Here is a 19,112-nt window from a genome sequence, read left to right on the forward strand (position 1 = left end):
CCCCAAGAGCTTGATTAGTTGAGATTCGAAGGATCCATTAATTTATTAATTCGTTCAATAAGTATTTATTCAGTGACTATTATACGCAGCTACCACTCTTGGCACTGGTGATAAGACAGTGACCATAACAGATTTAGATCTCCAACTTTATGGAACTTACATTTTAACAGGGAGAGAGACAAAATAAATAAAATATTAAGTAAGTTAGAAGATGATAAGGACTATGGAGAAAAAGAAAAGAGGGTAAGGAGTAAGGGGAAATGTGCTCACCAAAAAGGTAATTGACTAATGACTAGAAGACTAAAAAAAACGTGAAGACTAATTCAGTGGAGACTTGAAGGATTCTAGGGAAAAACCATGCAAGTATGTTAAAGAAGAGCATTCCGGGCAGAAAAGTATCAGCATGTGCCAAGGCCTTCTAAGCGCTAACACCAGCAAGAGTTGAAAAATTAGAAGAGGAAGCAAATAGAAAGACCTTGTAGGAGCTGTTCTAGTTGCACAGGAAAAGGCTCAATTTTTCAGTTTTTACATGGAATCATTTGGGCTTACACAGATGATCATATCTCTCTTTTTCTGAAAATAAAATCTTCAGAGAAAGCTGTTTCTATAATTACCTTCTCAAAGATCTCTATTCTCTCAAAATATTCCAATGAAAGCAATACTTCTACAGAGGGACGAAATATAAGTGTATGGAAACAACATTGTGTTGTCCGTATCTTATACACTGACAAGTACAAGCAGGTTGTAAGAAATGAGCCCAATGACAACGTATTTTGTAGTTTCACATACTTGAATGAAACAACTGTCTTTTCATTTCTAATTTTAAAAATTTCCATTTTAAATTAGAATGTAAAAAAGAGTGCCATCTCAGGTAAAGTCCAGTCTTCACTTTCCATTGCTTGCACACTTCTCTACCCTATTCATTGTTATTAAACAAAATGAATAGTACTGCTTACCAGTCTCATACTTTCACTATTGGTAGGAATTAAATTGTTAAACGTTTCTGAGAGACAATTTAACATGTCTCAAAAGCCTTAATAACGTTTATACCCTGAGAGCTAGAAGTTCTATGTCTAAGTATTATTTCTAATTATGTTTCAGTATATAACATATATCCCATTTGTAATAAAAATGGGATATATATTTAAATTTAGCTAAATCATTTATTTAAGTATTATTTATAATAGTGAAAAAGAAACCAGAATAAACAAGTATTTGACAATAGGAACTGATAAAATAATTAACAGAAAATACTATTCTGTGAATACTCAACCCTCACAGTTGCAATCAACATAGCTCACTACTGGCAGTCCTTCCTACTGATCAGCTCTGGCTCTTCCTTTTTTGCACAACTTCTAAATGTTGGCTCACCTTGTCCTGAGTTCCAGTTCTAGGCCTTTCTCTTAACTAGTGCCATGCTTTAGATAACCCTGTCTACCATTAATTAATAGAACCTGGTGACTTCCAAAATACATCCCAATTGTCTATTTCTCCCCGTCTCTACTACCACATCCTTGTCTAAGCCACTTCATTTCTCATCTGATCTCACTGTGCTCCTGACCCCCTATAATCAATTATCCACAACAAACCAGACTTTTTCTCTCTTGCTTAAAACCCTCTTGGGAGTTTCCCCTTGAACTTCAAACAAAGTCCAAACTTCTAATCATGGCCTATAATATGCTACATAACTGGCCGCTGCCTCCCTAATTTCATCTCACACAAATGTTCTACAACCATGAGTCCCCCTCCAGTTCCTTTAACATGCCAGGCTAGTTCCATTCTTAAGGCCTTTCACTTAGTCTGGAATAATTCTAGTTTAAGCTGGCTCCTTATTCACATTTCTGCTTAAATATTCCCTCTTCAGAAACCTTCTCTAACCATCCAGTCTAAAACAGGCACCATTATATCACTGTATTTTAATTCTCTGCATGGTACACGTAACCACCTGATATACATTTCCTTATATGTTTTATATTTACTTTTTGGGGTCCACATTCTCATTCTATTATGTAAGCTTCACAACAACAAAGGCCTGGATTTGTTCACTGTTATGTCTACAAAACCTGACGTGAAGCAGGAATTCTACAAATATTTCTAAATGAATATTGTGTAACCACTAAAAAAATATGCAAAAAAAATTATGCAGTAGAAAAATTATCTAGAAAGATGTTTATATCAAAAAAGCAGAATGCACAAAATATTGTGCATGTTTGTGCATATCCTGTAATATGCACATTACAGAAAGATTCACAAAGTGTTAATAGGAGCTATCTCTGAGTCAGAAAATTAAAGGGTTTTTAGTTTTCTTTTGTTTACGTGTATTTTCTGAATTCATTACAATGGAGTCCTTTGTATGAATTAAGAAACAAAACATAACATTTATTTATTTTTAAAAATTATTGCTTACCTTCAAAAAAGGAATGACTTCTTTCATAATTGCTTTAATTTGCCGGTCCAGCTGCTGAGTATCAATTCTAGGACATGGGACGGTAGAAATTTCACTTATAGGTTGTTGTGAACTATGATTTTCAATAATAGGAGTTTCTATTTTTAAAAAGAAAATGGTGTATTAGCAAAATTACGTCTGTGACATTATACATATGCCTTTATGCAAAATTCTAAATATTAAATTATATGTGCTAAAATAATACAAAGAAACATCTATGTAGTTTTACCACCCCTAAAAATTACAAGAAAGTAGTTAAAAATCACTATTATACATCAGATGGGGCTTCTAATTTTTTATATGTGGTACTATGATTTTTACTGTTAATGAATTAAAGAACACACGTACCTTCTACAGTAGTTGTGGCAGCAGCTCCATCTTCATCCTCAATAATCCTGCAGGTACATCTTACATTTGTGTTACTTTCAGCCTCAGTCTTCATACGCTCGTATTCCCTCATTCTGGCTAGTGCTTGGTCTAAGTGAATCACAGTGTTACCTGCATATGGAATAAAAATATTTCTAAAACATACAAAAGCAAATTTGTTCATGTATTCCTCAAAATTAATAAAAAATCATTTTTGAACATAGGAAGAAAACTAGCTTTAACAAGTTCCAGATATTATGTTAGTTGAGTACTTGGCAAACATCATATTTATTTATTTAATCCTTAAAATAACCCTATAAAGTAGATAACACCCTCATTTTCAGAGAACTTAACTTGTCCACAGTTTCATAGCCAGTTAAATGTTATAGTAGGGATTTAGACTCCAAACTTACTCCAAAGTTGTTATTTCGGTACATCATGTTGCTTAAACAGTGTAACAAAATAAATCTCAAAATATGATGCAAATTCTGATGCAAACAATCCAACCTAACACAATCAGTTAAGGTAAAGGAAAAACCTAAGAATGAGATTTCCCAATTTTATTTTGTCCACTTTGACAAAGCTAAAGGTGAATGACTGTGAGAAAAAAAAATCAGTAAATGAAATAAAACAGGTAGGACTGAAAATCACTTGGCAACGCAGAAAGTGGGGACAATTAAAGGAGAAAGCATTGGTCACAAAGTGATTTTTCTTTGGATGAGCTCAATACAGTCTTGAAGGGAGCAGGGCTTAGAGTCCTCGATAATCAAGATAAGGCAAAAGACTTTTTGCTTTGGTAAAAGACAGATACCTAATGATAGGGCAAGACTTGGCCCTTTTCTTTACAGTGGAAAAACACCTTTGTAATTATCTAAATCTTGTTCTCATATTAACACACACTAGAATAATGGGACACCGGATTACGATATGAACTAAGTGCACCGGAGGTCTGACTGCTTGAATCCTTGGGTATCTTTTGATAGGCTATAGCCTGGAAAATGAATTTTCATTTCCCTTAATCTCCTCTCCAAATTTAGCATTTGGGATTTTTTTCTCTCCCTTTTGAGTTACACACCCTCTTAAGCTTCTTTGGTTTTAATATTGATGAAAAAAATGCCAATGTGCCATGCCTTAGAATTACCTGGGTTTCTCACTAAAGATTATTTATGGTAAGAAATTTCAATTCTTTCCTCAAATTATGAAGTTAACATTGTTACTGAAAATGTGATCGAATGAGGCACTGCTACCTCTGAATTTTCCCCACTAATTAACTGGAAGACCTTAAAGAATGACCTTTCCTTTAAGGAAAAGGAAATGAACATTTTCTGAATTTCTACTATGCCTACTAGAAAGTTCTGCATATTTTTCAAAAGAACATAGTATCCCCAAATGATCTGTCCAAGGTCAAAGAGTTAACATTCAGGAGATTCTTGAATTTAGACTGATGGATAGACTTTTAAGTCCCTGTTCCTTCTACCACAACTTGCCTTTCTAGACTTTTATTTCCTTATCATTGCAATTTAAAGACTATTTTAAAGTCACGGTCTAAGATTATAAAAAAATTCTACTTACCTAGATCATCTGTTGCAAAAGGCTCAAAATTTGAAGATACAGACAGGACGCTAGCATTATCAGCATCATTTTGCTCACTTATTTTATGTGTTTCTCTCTCAAAGTTCTTCTCAAATGTTTCCTAAATTATAGGTTTAAAAACAAATAAAAATCACTAATAATTCTTTTAAAAAGTTTATGGCGATATTAAAAATTTAACATAGAAACTTAAGTATTTACATAAAACTATACAATTAATTGTGATATAATCACAATTGAATACACGTTGAATACAGAATCAGAGAACATTAAAATATTAAGTAACCTTGCAGAACACTTGTCATTATGTAGATAAAAATATACAGAGCCAGTTACTGATTAAATTCTAACTTGGAAAAGTTAGTATTTCAAATTATTTCTATACCCTTAGGGAAATTCTCTTATCTCCAAACCCTAAAAATGCTTAATACCTTACTAAGATATCTGGTTCTCATATCAGAAAGGAAACATGACAGTATCATTCATATTTTTTAAATTAACTTTATTGAAATATAATTTACATACAACAATGCACCCATTAAGTGTACAATTTGATGAGTTTTGAAAACTATGCACCATATAACCACCTTCCCTAAAGTTCATTTCTATCGGTCCAGCAATTTCCTTTGTAACACCCTCTCCAGTCAACCTCTACTACACTCCACTCATGTCATTTTTATCACCACAGATTAGTTTTGTTGGCTCTACAACTTCATATAAATAGAACCATTTCAGTATGTATTCTTCAGTGTCTGGCTTATTTTACTCAGTATGTTACTGAAATTAATCTGTGTTGTGTTTCAGAAGTTCATTATTTTTTAATGGCTGAATACTATTCCATTGTATGGACGTCACACTTTATTTATCCATTTATCTGTTAATGTTCCAGTTTGAGGCTATCATGACTAAAGATGCTCTGAACGTTAATGTACAAGTATTTTTGTGGACATATGTTTTCATTTCTCTTGGATGAATACCTATATGAGAAATTGCTGGGTCACATGCCAAGTTTATGTTTAACTGTATAAAAAACTGCCAACCTGCTTTCCAAAGTGGTTGTACAATTTTACAGTTTCACCAGCAGTGTGAGAGTTCCAAATGCTTCATATTCACACCGACACTTATTATCAGTCTAATTTCAGCCTTTCTAGTGGGTGTGAGGGAGCATCTCGTGTGGTTTTAATTTGCAAACTGGCCATTTATATATTTTCTTCCATGAAGCACCTGTCTAAATCTCTTGCTCAGTTTTTACTGAGTTGTTTGCCTTACAATTGACTTGTAAAATTATTTATAGTCTGGATTAGTCATTTACGTAGTCATTTGTCAGATAGAAGTACTGAAACTATTTTCTCCTAATGATAACTTTTGAAACGCAGAATTTATCAATGTTTTCTTATAGTTAGTGCTTTCTGTGTCCTAAGAATTCTTTGCTTATGTCAAAATCATGAAGATTTCTTGTTTTCTTTGAGAAGTTTTATAGTTTTAGCCTTTTCAGAACTTTAAGTAATTTCAAATTAATTTTTGTGTGCAATGTGATTAGGGGGGCTCTCACTTGTATTTTGACTGAAATTCATTTCACAATTGTGTTTTCTCCTAGCTATTGACCTTTTAAAATTTTCTCTTAAATTGTGAAATGAAAGGTTTGTTCTCTGATCAAAGAAAATTCAAGAATTAGGAAACAGGTTTCAGAAAATGAAACCATTTTGTTGCTCCTTCAAGTAAGACTTGCCAGTAGATATGCTTTTGCCATTTTTGTAGCACCTGGAATAGAACATGCAAAATGTTTCTTCCTCTTCCTAAATCTCAATTGCTCATTTTCCTTTACTTATAACTCCCAGATGCCTACTTTCACTTCTATTTTTCCTGGGCATGAGGACTCCTTTACATGCTCTGAAATGTGTGTAAAAACTCCATACATTAAGCTCAAAGGACCTTGGCCTAGAAACGTGGAGAATGAGACTATTTGCCCAATATTGTAACCACTAGCCATGTAGCTATTCAAATTGAGTAAGATTTAAAATTTAGTTCTTCAATCTCATTAGCCACATTTCAAGTGCTTGATAGCCACATGTGGCTAATGGCTACTGTATTAGACAGTGCAGATGTAAAATATTTCCATCACTGTAGAAAGTTCTACTGGACAGCACTACTCTAGATCTACGGGTGTGAATACTGCTAATTAAATGGCATTAATAAAGGAGAGATGTTGACATTAAAGCTGAATTTAAGTTTTGGATGAAAAATTAAAGAATTTAGTGATTTAAAAGTAACACTAAGTGTATTTACGCCAAGTCCCTATAAATAGGGACTGATTCTTTGTGAGCACCCCCTCAGCCAAATCCATATATTGAAACGTTAACTCCCAATGTGATAGTATTAGGACGTGGGGCCTTTGGGAGGTAATCAAGTTTAGATGAGGTCATGGGGTTGGAGCCCCCCATGATGGCATAGTGCCCTTATAAAAAGAGGAAGAGACACTAGAGCTTTTTCTCACTGCTATGTAAAGACACAGGGAGAAGGTGGCCATCTGCAAGCCAAGAGGGACCTCATCAAGAAGCAAATCTGCTGACAGCAAGATCTTGGACTTCCTAGCCTCCAGACCCATGAAAAATCAATGTCTGTTGTTTAAACCATCTATAGTACTTTGTTTACCAGCCTAAGCTAAGACACCTTCTTATTAGGAAGTATAGTATCTTTAAACTTTATTTAACTCTAAAACCTGTCAAGTTAACTTGATCATAAATTATAGATTAATTTTCAAAATCTGCTATTGATGGTACACAGCAATGTGCTCAAATCTTTTAAAATAATTGGAAGTAATGCTACCTATATAAAATGTGGATAAAAAGGGAGGTACTGGAGTTAAGGATATAAAATTATTAAAAAAGATTTCTAAGAACAGATACTTTTCATGCTCTCAGGAAGTTATTTCAATGCCTAAGAACTTTAATGTAACTTAATATCTATTTTTTATGTATATAGCTGGACCACTTTTCATTTCCCACAAAAAGGAGTACATAATTTTCAATTAGTCATAGTAACAACTAATCCCAAGTAGCAATTATTTACATTAATTTATATTTGACATTGTAAAGTCAATTAAAACCACATAGTTTTCAGAAACAGGTTTATGTTTACAGTAGTATACGAGTTGGAGCATGGTGGAGAACGGTTTTAGCAGAAAGGATGCCTTGGTGAAATATTGTTTTAAACATGAGTATACGTTAAAGAGCAAAAATCCAGAAAAAGTCCTCAATAATATAATTATTATTTTATGTGAAGAAGAGACAAGATGGTCTTTTGAGAAAACACTATCTCTTCAGAAAAAAATTATAATATTAACATAACAACAGGCTGAGACACAGTAATATGCTTTCAACTCTCTAACTATAGCAGGTATTTGCTAATCAATTATGGTACTCTAATCCATGGGTATCCAGGTGCTCAAGTTGGCATAAAATAGAACATACTGGATATCCCAAGACCACACAGGACCTTTCACAATAGAATCAAGGTCTGAACCTTCAAATAGGTGTTTTCCAAATACCTAGCATGTTATATCCTAGTGTCCTAGTAGTGTCCTAGTAGTTTGCCAGTTAGTCATTTAAATAGCACCTATCTAGCACATAGGTCCTATCTGCTAGGTAGGTGTTATTGGGAGTTCATAGTTTATTGAAAATATACCATTTTTCTCACCACTTTTTTCCAGTTCCAGGTCCTTTTCACTTTATTCAAAATTTCTTCATCAATTTTACTACATTAAATTACATTTTTGTCCTGGATGACTTTCTTTTGCCTAGGCTTCTCTTGCAACCCAAATACCCAACTTATCTTTATTTATCATAAGGTTCTTACTGTGATCTGATCGTCATCTGGTTTACTGAATGTCTTGAATGAACATAGAAAATTTTGCCAAAAGTCTGTTATGAGTCATCTCCTATGCTGGGCAACAGAGACATATATATGGCTCTTTCAGACCTTATAATGTATTATTCATACCTAACATTGGATGTTTGTTGATTGACTTTTATATGTCATTTCAAAGTAATGGATTAAACCCAGCTTTTTTTAAAAAAGGCTGAAAACCAAATATATTAGGTATATTCATAATTTATAACAACCTATTTAACTGTTGTTTACTGCACACTGAAATCATTTCGTTCATTATTAGCTTACATCATCAGTAGTAGCAAGGCTTTCGCTGGGAGTAAGTTCTGAGTTTGATGCTATCCAAGTACCAGAGTTCACTGATTTCACATTTTCCCCTTCTTTTTCATGGTTCTCAGAAATATGTCTGGATACTATGTCCTAAATAAGGAAATAAAGCGTTTATGTAAAACATATATATTTAATCACAAATTTAAAAGAAGCAGATAGAAGAACAAATGCAATACTTCTCATCTCACAGATTAACTGTGAGGAATAACATTAAAGATAAAACACTGAAAAATTGATCAGAAAAAGGCTTTTGATCAGAAAAGCTATTTGATCTATACAAGAAGTTTTAAATTAAATGGCAAGAAAGCATATAGAAAACAGATCAAAGTATGTATGGAACAAGGACATACTTCAGTCTAAGAAAGCAACCAGATGTAATTGGGAAGAACGGCAATACCCGATAGGGTAGGAAAAAGAATATTAGGTGCCAGATACCTGTAATGCATATAATGCCCTCTGTCTTAGGTAGTCGGTATTAAGAAGCTGAAGCTCATGGAAAAGTTCAATAAGAAAATGTGGACGAGATTCATTTTGAGATATTAATGTAGCTACTTCAGAATAAATAGTATCCCTCAAAGCTTCAAACATGGAAAGATCACTTCCAGTTTCTGGAATATATAAAAGATCAGAAAGTTAATATTGATAAAAAATGTTCCTGATAATTTCTATTGTATCATTACTCTCAACTTTAAGTTACTTAAAAATCAGAACATACTTTAATTCTATTTCTGGGCTTTTAAAGTAGAAAAAGAATCTTAAAATTACCAAGATAAAAATAATCTTAAAAATATCAAGATACATACTGTATATTAGAGAAATATTTAAATGTATGAGTAATAGTACATAGCATTACTTAGACCATACTCACTTCTCAATTAAAAACATCTGGAAAATGTTACCCATTTACAGGAGTAATCGGTGGAAATTTTTCAGTACATGCATGAAATCAGTTAAGTGCAAATAATTTTCTTTTTTTGCTAATATAAACTTGTTACAAAAAAGGAAATTTATTTATTAATATTGAGAATAAACTGAATGCTGCCAATGAGGGCTACCATTGTAAAATCTATCTAGTTATGTCTAATAATATAGCTATCATACCATAGTGATGAAAAACTGAATTTGTAACTGTAACATTAACATAATCGGTCAATCTTACTACAGTGTCTTACTGACATACTCAGTGTAAGTTGGAGGAGGCAGTAGAAGTTTTCAGTTTCACAGAACTTAGGCATCACTTTGTTTAGCAACAATTCTGCTATATGTATTTAACACAGAATTATTACCCTGAAAGGTATAGTCATATATTTACTTTTAAGAACACAAAAACAGTTCTCGTTTGGAGTTCTCTATGACCGAGTGGCTTTTCTAGATATCAAATTCTATACTTTCTAGAGCAATAGAACCACAAGTAGTTAAATATTCAAATTCCACAAAAATGAGTTATAAGTTTCTAAGAAAAGAAATTTGAAATATTGAGTGTTTTAATATATTGTGTTTTCTAATAAATGTGCAAAGACCATCGAGATTTAATTCACTTTTTGCAAGAGAGGGATAAGAAAATGCAAAGCGAAATGGGATTTAATGAAAAAATTTCACTCGTTTCCTAAGTTAACATCTTTAGGTTTCAATTTCCATACGTATAATTAAGAATAATAAAATGCAACTTGCCTATTTTGCCTCTGACATTTATGAGTATAAAATGAAATGATACACTAAAGTTCTCTTAGTAGCTTTAAAATGTCCAAATGTGATGTATTTCTACAAAAATAATATAAGCAGGAACCAAAGCTATCTCTGTAGGCAATCTCTACTTATAGGAAAAATCCAGGTAAGAAGCTAAAATATGCAAACTTTCAATTTATATACTATAGTGTAGTTGATATATTGTCAACTTAGAAAATATTATTTCAAAGATATAGTAACAAGCATATTTACTATTTTCATACCTGTGTGTGATAAAATTATCAATCTACTTTAATCACTAAACATTAAATTATTCCCATATAATGAATTACGTCAAACAGATGCTTCATCCCTCCCGCCTGCAATATAATGCTGAAAAGTTTTTGTTTCTCCTCATGGACTAAAATGCTTTAGTTTAGGCTAGAAAAACTCTTGCTCACAGTCCGGTTTCTGTGAGTCCATCTTGTTTTTATCCTATTTTCAGAGAGATTCTTTCTTTAGGAAGTGTCACTGCCATATTCAGCTTTATCTGTGTTAAGTCCTTGTTTTTCTTCCTTAGATTCCTCTAACAGTTCACAACAGGCTTTTATTTTTCAGCCATGTGTAGTATAGAAGGCATTAAAGAATATTTACAATTCTAAATCTTACAGAATCATACTGAATGAAAATACGTAGTTTAAAGACAAAACCAGCATTTTAGAATCTATAATTTTCCATGATCTTTATTTATCATGGTTGCATGTCATATTTGTTTTTATTTAATGGTTTACTTTTTATAGGTGATGATGGGTAATGAAAACTAAGCAACTATAAGAGAAGACATACACTATACTTAACACTATAAATCAGAATTGTATTTGTTTCCAGAAGTTATTAATGCTCTTAAGCATTTAAGAAATACAAAATAAATAACTTCACTAAAACACTAAATTTTAGAAAATTTTCTATTATCCATCTAAATGTGTTGGTTATGTTACATACACTAACAGAAAATGAAAATAAGAAAAGCAGCCAATTTTATCAACCAAATAAAGAATTATAAATGAAAAGCTTCAGAATTTTAATGAGTATGAATTTTATTTCACTTTTATAAGCCAAATAACATATATTCACTAAGCTATATCTTAAAAAAAAAAAAAAAAGGAAATAAAACTAAGGATTTTTAGGGCCAATGGGAAAAAAATTAACAAAAAGTGGACACCAAAACTAAACATTGTTACCTGGCGCTTCATTGCATGCATTTCTGTTAGACTGCTGTAGTATTCTCCTAGCATGTGCTGTAGGAAAGGGCAGACATAAGGATGAACATAAAATGTGTATGAATAGTAACAACAGGGTCTATAATATGAATAAGTGAATGAAAAAAAGAAACAAATTTATTTAAAATTTTCTGAACTGAAATGTCATCACAAGGTATGGTTTATGCTCTATTTGAAATAATCTAATCAGAGAAAGTATCAAAAGATTTACTATAAACTTTTAATAATGTGACTAATGATGACTGTCATAATGAACTTCTACCATTCACTCTTAGAAGTATACATATCAAGGTGCACCTCCCATAACTCCTGAAGGAGCAGAATGTGTAATTCAATACTTGAGCAGTCATATGTTACACACTAATAATCATGTAAGAAAAACTATTACTATAACATATAGGTTAATTGTTAAAATTAAAAATAAGTCTTTTTAGAAAGTATGTAAATACAAAAGCATATTTACACTACTAAAACATTTTTCAGTTCACCAAAATTCAATCACTTTATTTTTCTAAGTGACAGTAATAAGGTCTTGAAGTACTATGACCAACTATCAATTATTTAGGTAATTATTTAGTGCCTTGCCTCTACCCAAATGTTTACTCATTGTAGATATCATTTGATGAAGATAGTGAAATGAGATAAAAATTATGAAATTTTGGTTAAATGTCAGGATCAGGACAATAGAATTGATATTTTTGTCAAAAGGATCGGACTCAACAGGAAACCAGGATTGAAGAGTCAGCTCTATTGTTTCCCAACATTATGACTTTGAGGAAGTCATTTCAAAATACAAAAACTGTGGTGTTTCTTTTCTGATTACAAAAGTAGTAAATACTATAAAAATTTTAGAAAATGTAGAAGAGTTTAATAAAGATGGTAAATACACTGACATTTTGATGCATTTTCTTCCAGTCTTTTTTCATTCAGTGTTTTGTTTTTTTTTAAAACATAGTTGGAATCATACTGTTCAGACAAAACTAAATCTCAATTTTTATTTCACTTTTGTTTCCTTAAGATGAATGCCTACAGTACAATTACTGGGTTAAGGGCATGACGTTTGAAGCTTTCCAGAAAAATTGTAGCAGTTTATATTACTGGCCCTTTTTAAGTGTTGTGAAAAATCAGGTACCCTCTCTCACATACATCTTGCAGATATATCCTCATCTGCAAATGGAAATCAAACCAATTCACAGGATTATGAGGCTCAAATGAGACGAGTAATTTGTTTAATTTACAAACAATGAGGCATTATACAAATGGTAGCTGCTATTATCATTTTCATCAATGGTCTTACTAAAAACCAAGAATTGAGAGTCTATATTTACTGCCTCCCTCTCCAAATTTCTTTGAGATATACTTATTCTTTATAAATTAAGAAGTACCAATGCTTATTTAAACTAAATCAGTGGCAAATACATATGACTCCATTCATTCAGTAAACACTGAGTGACTACCATATGTCGAGTGTCATGCTAACATTTAAAATATAAATATGAAAAGGTATCTGCTACCAAGGGACTCAAAAAGGCAATACAAGACACTTAAATAAGTAAATACTACACAATGTGATACAGACAATGAAAGAGGTTTTACACATGCTACAACAAAAACGAAACAGGAGAAAGGGAAACCTATCCCAACTTGCATATGGATGCAATTTTAGAGTTGCAGAATTAAGATTGTATTTAAGAGTCCAGCAGAGAACAGGGCTTACGAAGAGCACAAAGTACTTGAGGCAGAAGTGACAACTGCTGAGGTAAGAAACTGCCTGATAGTGATGGGAAAACTTCAGCTCAGTGCCACTGAAAGAATGAAGTTCAAGGCAGAGGGTGATAAGCAATGAGTCTGGAGAGGCAGGCAGGAAGCATCTCTCTGCTGGCCAGATATGTCGCATTAAGGCATCTGGACTTTCTCCAGTAGGCACAGAGAAGGCCAAAGGTTTTAAGCAGGAGAATACGATCACACATCAAATTCTTATTCAGATAAGATTTTCAGAATTTCAAATTAGGAGTTCCAAACTAATGTTAACTATATTTTGTTCAGAATTTTATCAAAATATGTCAAAAGCTAGTATCACAACAATAAAAAATATTTCCAGTTTATATTTCTTGGTATAAAGAAATGTGTACCATAATCTCTACTAAAAAAACCTTGCACATGATAGTAAACTATGATAGACCAATTTTAAAACTTGTTTTAATATAACTTTTCAAATCTAAGATGAAGTCCTTAAACATAGCAAACCAAAAAGAAAAGAACATACCTGAAGATATTTCTGTAGACCTACTATATTTTATTATTTTTTCCAGCTGCTCATGATTCTTTCTGCTGAATACTTTTGCTTGAACAGGCTCTTCAGTCTGGGCTGCATGTGTGTTCCTACTTTTGCAAGGTTCATATGTGCTAGACATACTGGCACTTTCATATCCTTGAGCAAAAAAAGTGACAACTGTTATCAGTTGTAACTAACTAAAACTGAAAGGGAAATTGATTCCCATAGTGCAATAGTACAGGTTAACTCAGTTTAGAATGAAGGCCTGGTATAAACAGAATACAAAACAGTAAGTGATAGGTCTTGGAGATATCTTTGAAATAGCCTTCGGAAGCATAGGATAACAGTATTACGTTATATCACTTCAGTGCCCTTTGGTATCTGTCTTAATGAGTATGTTCCAATTCATAGGGCAGACTCTGTATGTCCCAAATTTTCAACTAAACTCCAAATTAACAATTTTTCAATATTAGGAAATACAAGAAAAAAAAAATCACATCCAATCTACATAAATAATGTTCATAATAGAAGAGTAATGGGCATATATGGTCAAACATATCTACCTTCTTATTATAACTTTTATGTACTATGACTTGGTTTAAAAGGTCTTTATTAAATTTTCCTTCTAAGTTTCATCATACTCACATATTGCTTACTAAACTGTTACTTCTCCTTTGCATCTTTCCCTATTTTCTACTCTTTCATTTGCTGTTTCTGTCGTTTTCCCCAGATAGGATATACCAACAGCTTCTTTTCATCTTAACAGATGAAAGAAAGGTCTCTGGTCTGAGTACAGGATTCTTGAGTTGCACTCTTCTGTCCGTGTGTGGATGTTATTCCATTTTCTTCTACTACTTGTGTTGTAAGATTGTCTGATATCAATTTCTTTTTTTAAAATTGTATATAACCTGTTCTTTCAGTCTGAAGCTTACTAGATTTTTCACTATTTCCTTGGGATTCTGGAATTTTATCAGAATATTCGTGTGTGTGTGTGTGTGTGTGTGTGTGTGTGTCACCTGTTTCTTACTCCCTCCTTTAGAACTCCTTGCATATCAGATCTTCAAGATTTTTCCTTAAGCCTCTAATCATTTTCCTTTTATTCTACCTCTTAGCACTTTTTGCTCTGTTTAATGACATAATTCTTCTCAATTTTCTAGGCCACTAATTTGGGACTTAATAACATTCATCCCTTTTCAAATAATCCAAACATTATATGTGAAAGTAATTTTTTTCTAGTTCTAAACAATTTATAATTCAATCTACTTAAGTGTTCTTACTATTTTTTTCAAGTGTGTATTTCCTTCAATAATTCTGTTTCTACCAGATATTGCCTGTTCTAATGGTGTGCTTCTATGTCTTCTCTCTGGCTGCTGGTCCCTTTTATACATGTTGGTATGTTCACTAGGCTAGTCATGACCTTACCTACCATTAAGGCTGGACGCAGCTGCTGGGTAGCTTTAGTGGCAGTGTGCTGCCAATGCTTGGAAGGCTCACTTCTGTGGGGAGGCAATGTTCTGGCTAGCACGTTATTGGTCTCCAATGAGACATAAGAGGAAGCCTGTGTATGCCTCAGTCTCCAAAGCTGCAAAGGTAAACGATCCCCGAGGCTCAGAGTGGGGAAGATGCCACCTACTTGTTCAATGACAGCCTTGCCGATTAGCACCCGACAGTGGCAAAGACTGCTACTCTTGGGAGGGAGAGAGGTGACAAAAACAGGAGGGTTGCATGGATCTCCTCAACCAAGTTTTGTCCAAGAACCATACAGCTCTGATCTTTGTCCCAGACACTCTCTGAAAGAGCCCGCGGAATCTAAAGCCTTGCTGCTTACAACTTTCAGATCACTGCAGCTGTTCTGCTAAGGACAAGTTCTCAATATACTGTCAATTTAGTCTGTGATATCCTATCTGGAGACCTGGAATTAACCTTCCCTTTCTACTTCTAAAGTTAGAATTCAAGTTAGGATTTCATCATCTCCTATTTAGGTTCCTGGTTTCTTTGTTGATCTCTCAGTCTAAAGTCTAGCCACTCTTAATTCATTCTGCACGAAATTCACTGGATAAAGAGCTCTCTTGGTTATTTCATATAAAACATATGTGAAACAAGTCCAACAATAAAGGGTCTGATTGCCAAAAGTAATATGTAAAATAATGATTGGTAGTACTTTTGTTCATTTAATTAAAAACAAAGCTCTGAAAGAAAATAATTTAAAGTATGTTACTCCAACAAGAACATTTACAAAAATGAAATTAAGCTCTGACTGCTTGTGAATTTGAAAAGTGTTTAATGAATTCTAATCAAAATTGAAATGTACATTATCTGGCATACACAAAATTCTCTTTGGGGAGCCCAGATAGGAATTTCAAAGACAAATTTACTCTCCAAAACTTACTCTTCTTTGTGTGAAAAGAAGCACATTATAATTATTCAAATGTTATAAAAGTTTTTTTAAAAAAGAACCTATGGTTTTATATAAGTTCCAAATTAAAAACATCGAGAGCTAGATTTCCAAAGGTAAAATACTGGTGTGTGATTGAATTATTTCTCTCTGCATACTTTAACAGTAATCCTCCAGAGCGAGTAGGAGACTTAATGAAGGTTAATACTTTGGAGTAACACTGGCTAGGCCAGCCAAAACAACACATTATGTTCATTCTTTTAAAGGTGTTATCCCCTATCCCACTCCATCCTCCTTCCCTTACCCCCATTCTGTTTTTCTCAGCATGAGTGGCTGATATAGCTAGAAGAACAGTACCTCTAACTGTCTGCACTGTAGGGAAACAGCTCAGCCATGGCACCCTGGAGACTCTGCATATATTCACATACGCCACCCAGGTTAAGTACTAAACTGCAGCTGAATCTGCGCCTTCGCAGAAGGCCTTATGATAAACTTCCTGGAACATGGAACACGAGAACATGGGAAGCTTGTGAGGCGCTGCTATGTGGCCATTTTCACTCACTTCCCCTTCTGTCCTGGAAAGCTGTCATGAAACTTTTTCATCTCTTCCCTGCTTCTGATGACATATGAAACCTTTCTGTTTCACCCTGAGGGCACACCCCCATTCTTTTATATATATATTAAGAGGCTTAGCTACAGCTCAGCATTGGTGCCACTGCAACAGGTGCCCCACCACTCATGTTACAACTGTCTTCTGGCTCCTTCTGTTTCATTGTTGCCCTAGTGGTGTATGGAATAAGGACACAGGGAGCTGGCACCTTTAGTTCCTCTTCTTTTCTCTACCTGTGTAAGTAATAAAACTTTCCGAATCTAAAAAGGGCTGTTTCTTTACTGGCCACATTGCTAGTTAGGTCTACCCTCGCCTAATGCTTAACATCCATTTCCTCTCAATCTTCATTAGTAACAGGAAGGGGAGAAGGGAAGAAATAAAAAGACTGAGGGATGGGCAGAACCCAGAAGTCAGTACATTAACAACTGTAGCCAATTTTCAAAGAAAAGAATGAGGACGATCTAGACTGTATGCTCCTACTCCTCTCTAATAATATCAAGAGGCAATGGGCCCGTTAGATTGTAGCCAAATTACGGGTCTGGTAACCACATTATAGGTCTGATAATCAAAATATCCAGCATGGCAAGAAATCATATAATCTGAATTTGAACTGAAGTTTAAAAGATGATTATCACGTAATTTGTAAAATCTTACTTCACATGCAGTAACATATCTTTAACTATTAAGATTTTCTAAAGATTAAAATATATTACTATCACAGGAAAGAAAGTGAAGATTTAACATGCCACTTCTGAAAGACTGTCAACATGTGCAAAACACACACACATCACACACACACACACACACACACACAGCTCAGTACAGTAAATCTGGGACAGTGTATCTGGCTGCACTGTGTCAGCAACCTAAGTCACACCATGCTGGTCTACTTGTCAGATCCTATTTCCTTCCCTAGTTCCTCTCATCTTTCCTTCCTGCTCTGTCCTGATTCCACACTTTTTGTTACTACAGTTTGGAATGCTTTCCAATCTTCTCTCCATTCACCTCCATTACCACTCCCTTTATGACAGAGTAAACATTCTTTCTTCTAAGAAATCGTGGCTATTCCTATGCCATAAGGAAAACAAAAGCAACGTAAATTAGTGATCTAGCCTGTGGCCACTCAGGAGCCTACCCGTCTCCTCTTCCCTGCCCCCAAAGGAAGGAGGGTCTGGGAGACGGATCCTGTCAGAGACTTTGCTAAACCTCTGTGTTTGCACCTTATGCCTCCCTGTTTGGCCCCAGAAAGATGGCTGGACAGTCAATGACGAGCAAGATTCCCCACGGGGGGACAACTCAAGCCAGGCGCAGTTGAGTGGGGACCAACAGGAGAGTGGGGACCAACAGGAGAACCCACGAGGTTCACAGAGGTGGGCACAGCCCCCCACTTTCCCCAGGCTAAGGAAAGCCTCTGCCTCTGTGGCTGCATTCCTTCCCAAAACCTGCAAGGGAAGTGATTCAGTGACGTGCTCTCCATCTATTCATATGCATGAAGGTTTTGTCCCTTGGGGAAGTTGCTACTTACAGGTCCAGCTGCCTGTAGGCAAGGGTGATTGGCTTGAATCAGGTTTTTATTATGGTGTGTGGAATTCACAGATCTTGAGATTGACAAGCTGTATCTCCTTTACTTCCCCATCGAACTAATAAAAGCTGATGCTAGGCCCAATTAGGGGCTTCCGTCCTTGAGACTGGGGGTCCCTTGGTCTGCTTAAACTTTATTCATGGCTACTGTCTTTTCGTAACCCTGCGCCGCCCTCCTCACTCCCCACAATTCTCCTCGTGCGGAACGCGACACATTAGCTCAGTGTGTGTCAGACTTCAATGTGCATCTTTTCACATTAAAACATCTGGAATCTTACTAAAATGCACACTGAGAAACAATGCATACTCATTCAGTTGGTATCAGATGGGCCCAAGAATCTGCATTTTTAATAAGCTTCCAGGTGATGCTAATGCTGCTTGCCCATGGCTCACATTTTGAATAGCAAGGATTTAGCTGACTAATTTGATTTTGCTACAATAGTTTGATTCTGCTATCAAGTCTTTTATTTTTGTGTGTGTGTGCCTTACAGATGGTCTTCAATGCCTGTTGATCAAATGTGAAATGCATGTCTTTGGCAGGTATTTTTCAACCTTAAATATGGGAGAAGAGAGCACACAGATCAGAATGTCAATCCTTGCCTTGACGTTAAAGGCTGCACTGCATGTATAGAAGCCTAACTCCTCAGATTACGGGGGTTTCAAAAATACAAATAGACCAGTATTTC

At 34.4% G+C, this 19,112-nt stretch overlaps 1 protein-coding gene across 41 annotated transcripts in view; it reads right to left on the reverse strand.

Moving 5' to 3' along the window:
• Positions 1–19,112, reverse strand: part of PCM1 (pericentriolar material 1) — an 80,712-nt gene that overhangs the window by 16,288 nt on the left and 45,312 nt on the right. For 30 of the 41 annotated variants that reach the window (XM_081047141.1, XM_081047155.1, XM_081047149.1 and 27 more), the window contains 7 exons: positions 13,832–13,996; positions 11,527–11,583; positions 9,056–9,228; positions 8,579–8,710; positions 4,385–4,505; positions 2,795–2,944; positions 2,408–2,544 (listed from right to left, as the gene is read on the reverse strand). In XM_081047141.1, coding sequence (XP_080903267.1) covers positions 2,408–2,544; positions 2,795–2,944; positions 4,385–4,505; positions 8,579–8,710; positions 9,056–9,228; positions 11,527–11,583; positions 13,832–13,996 — 935 coding nt within the window. The remainder of the gene's footprint in view (positions 1–2,407; positions 2,545–2,794; positions 2,945–4,384; positions 4,506–8,578; positions 8,711–9,055; positions 9,229–11,526; positions 11,584–13,831; positions 13,997–19,112) is intronic. The other 11 variants (XM_081047158.1, XM_081047147.1, XM_081047146.1 and 8 more) reach the window with 2 other exon arrangements.

The sequence above is a fragment of the Rhinolophus hipposideros genome (assembly GCF_964194185.1).
Source record: "Rhinolophus hipposideros genome assembly, chromosome: 4".
Taxonomy (NCBI): Eukaryota; Metazoa; Chordata; class Mammalia; order Chiroptera; family Rhinolophidae; genus Rhinolophus; species Rhinolophus hipposideros.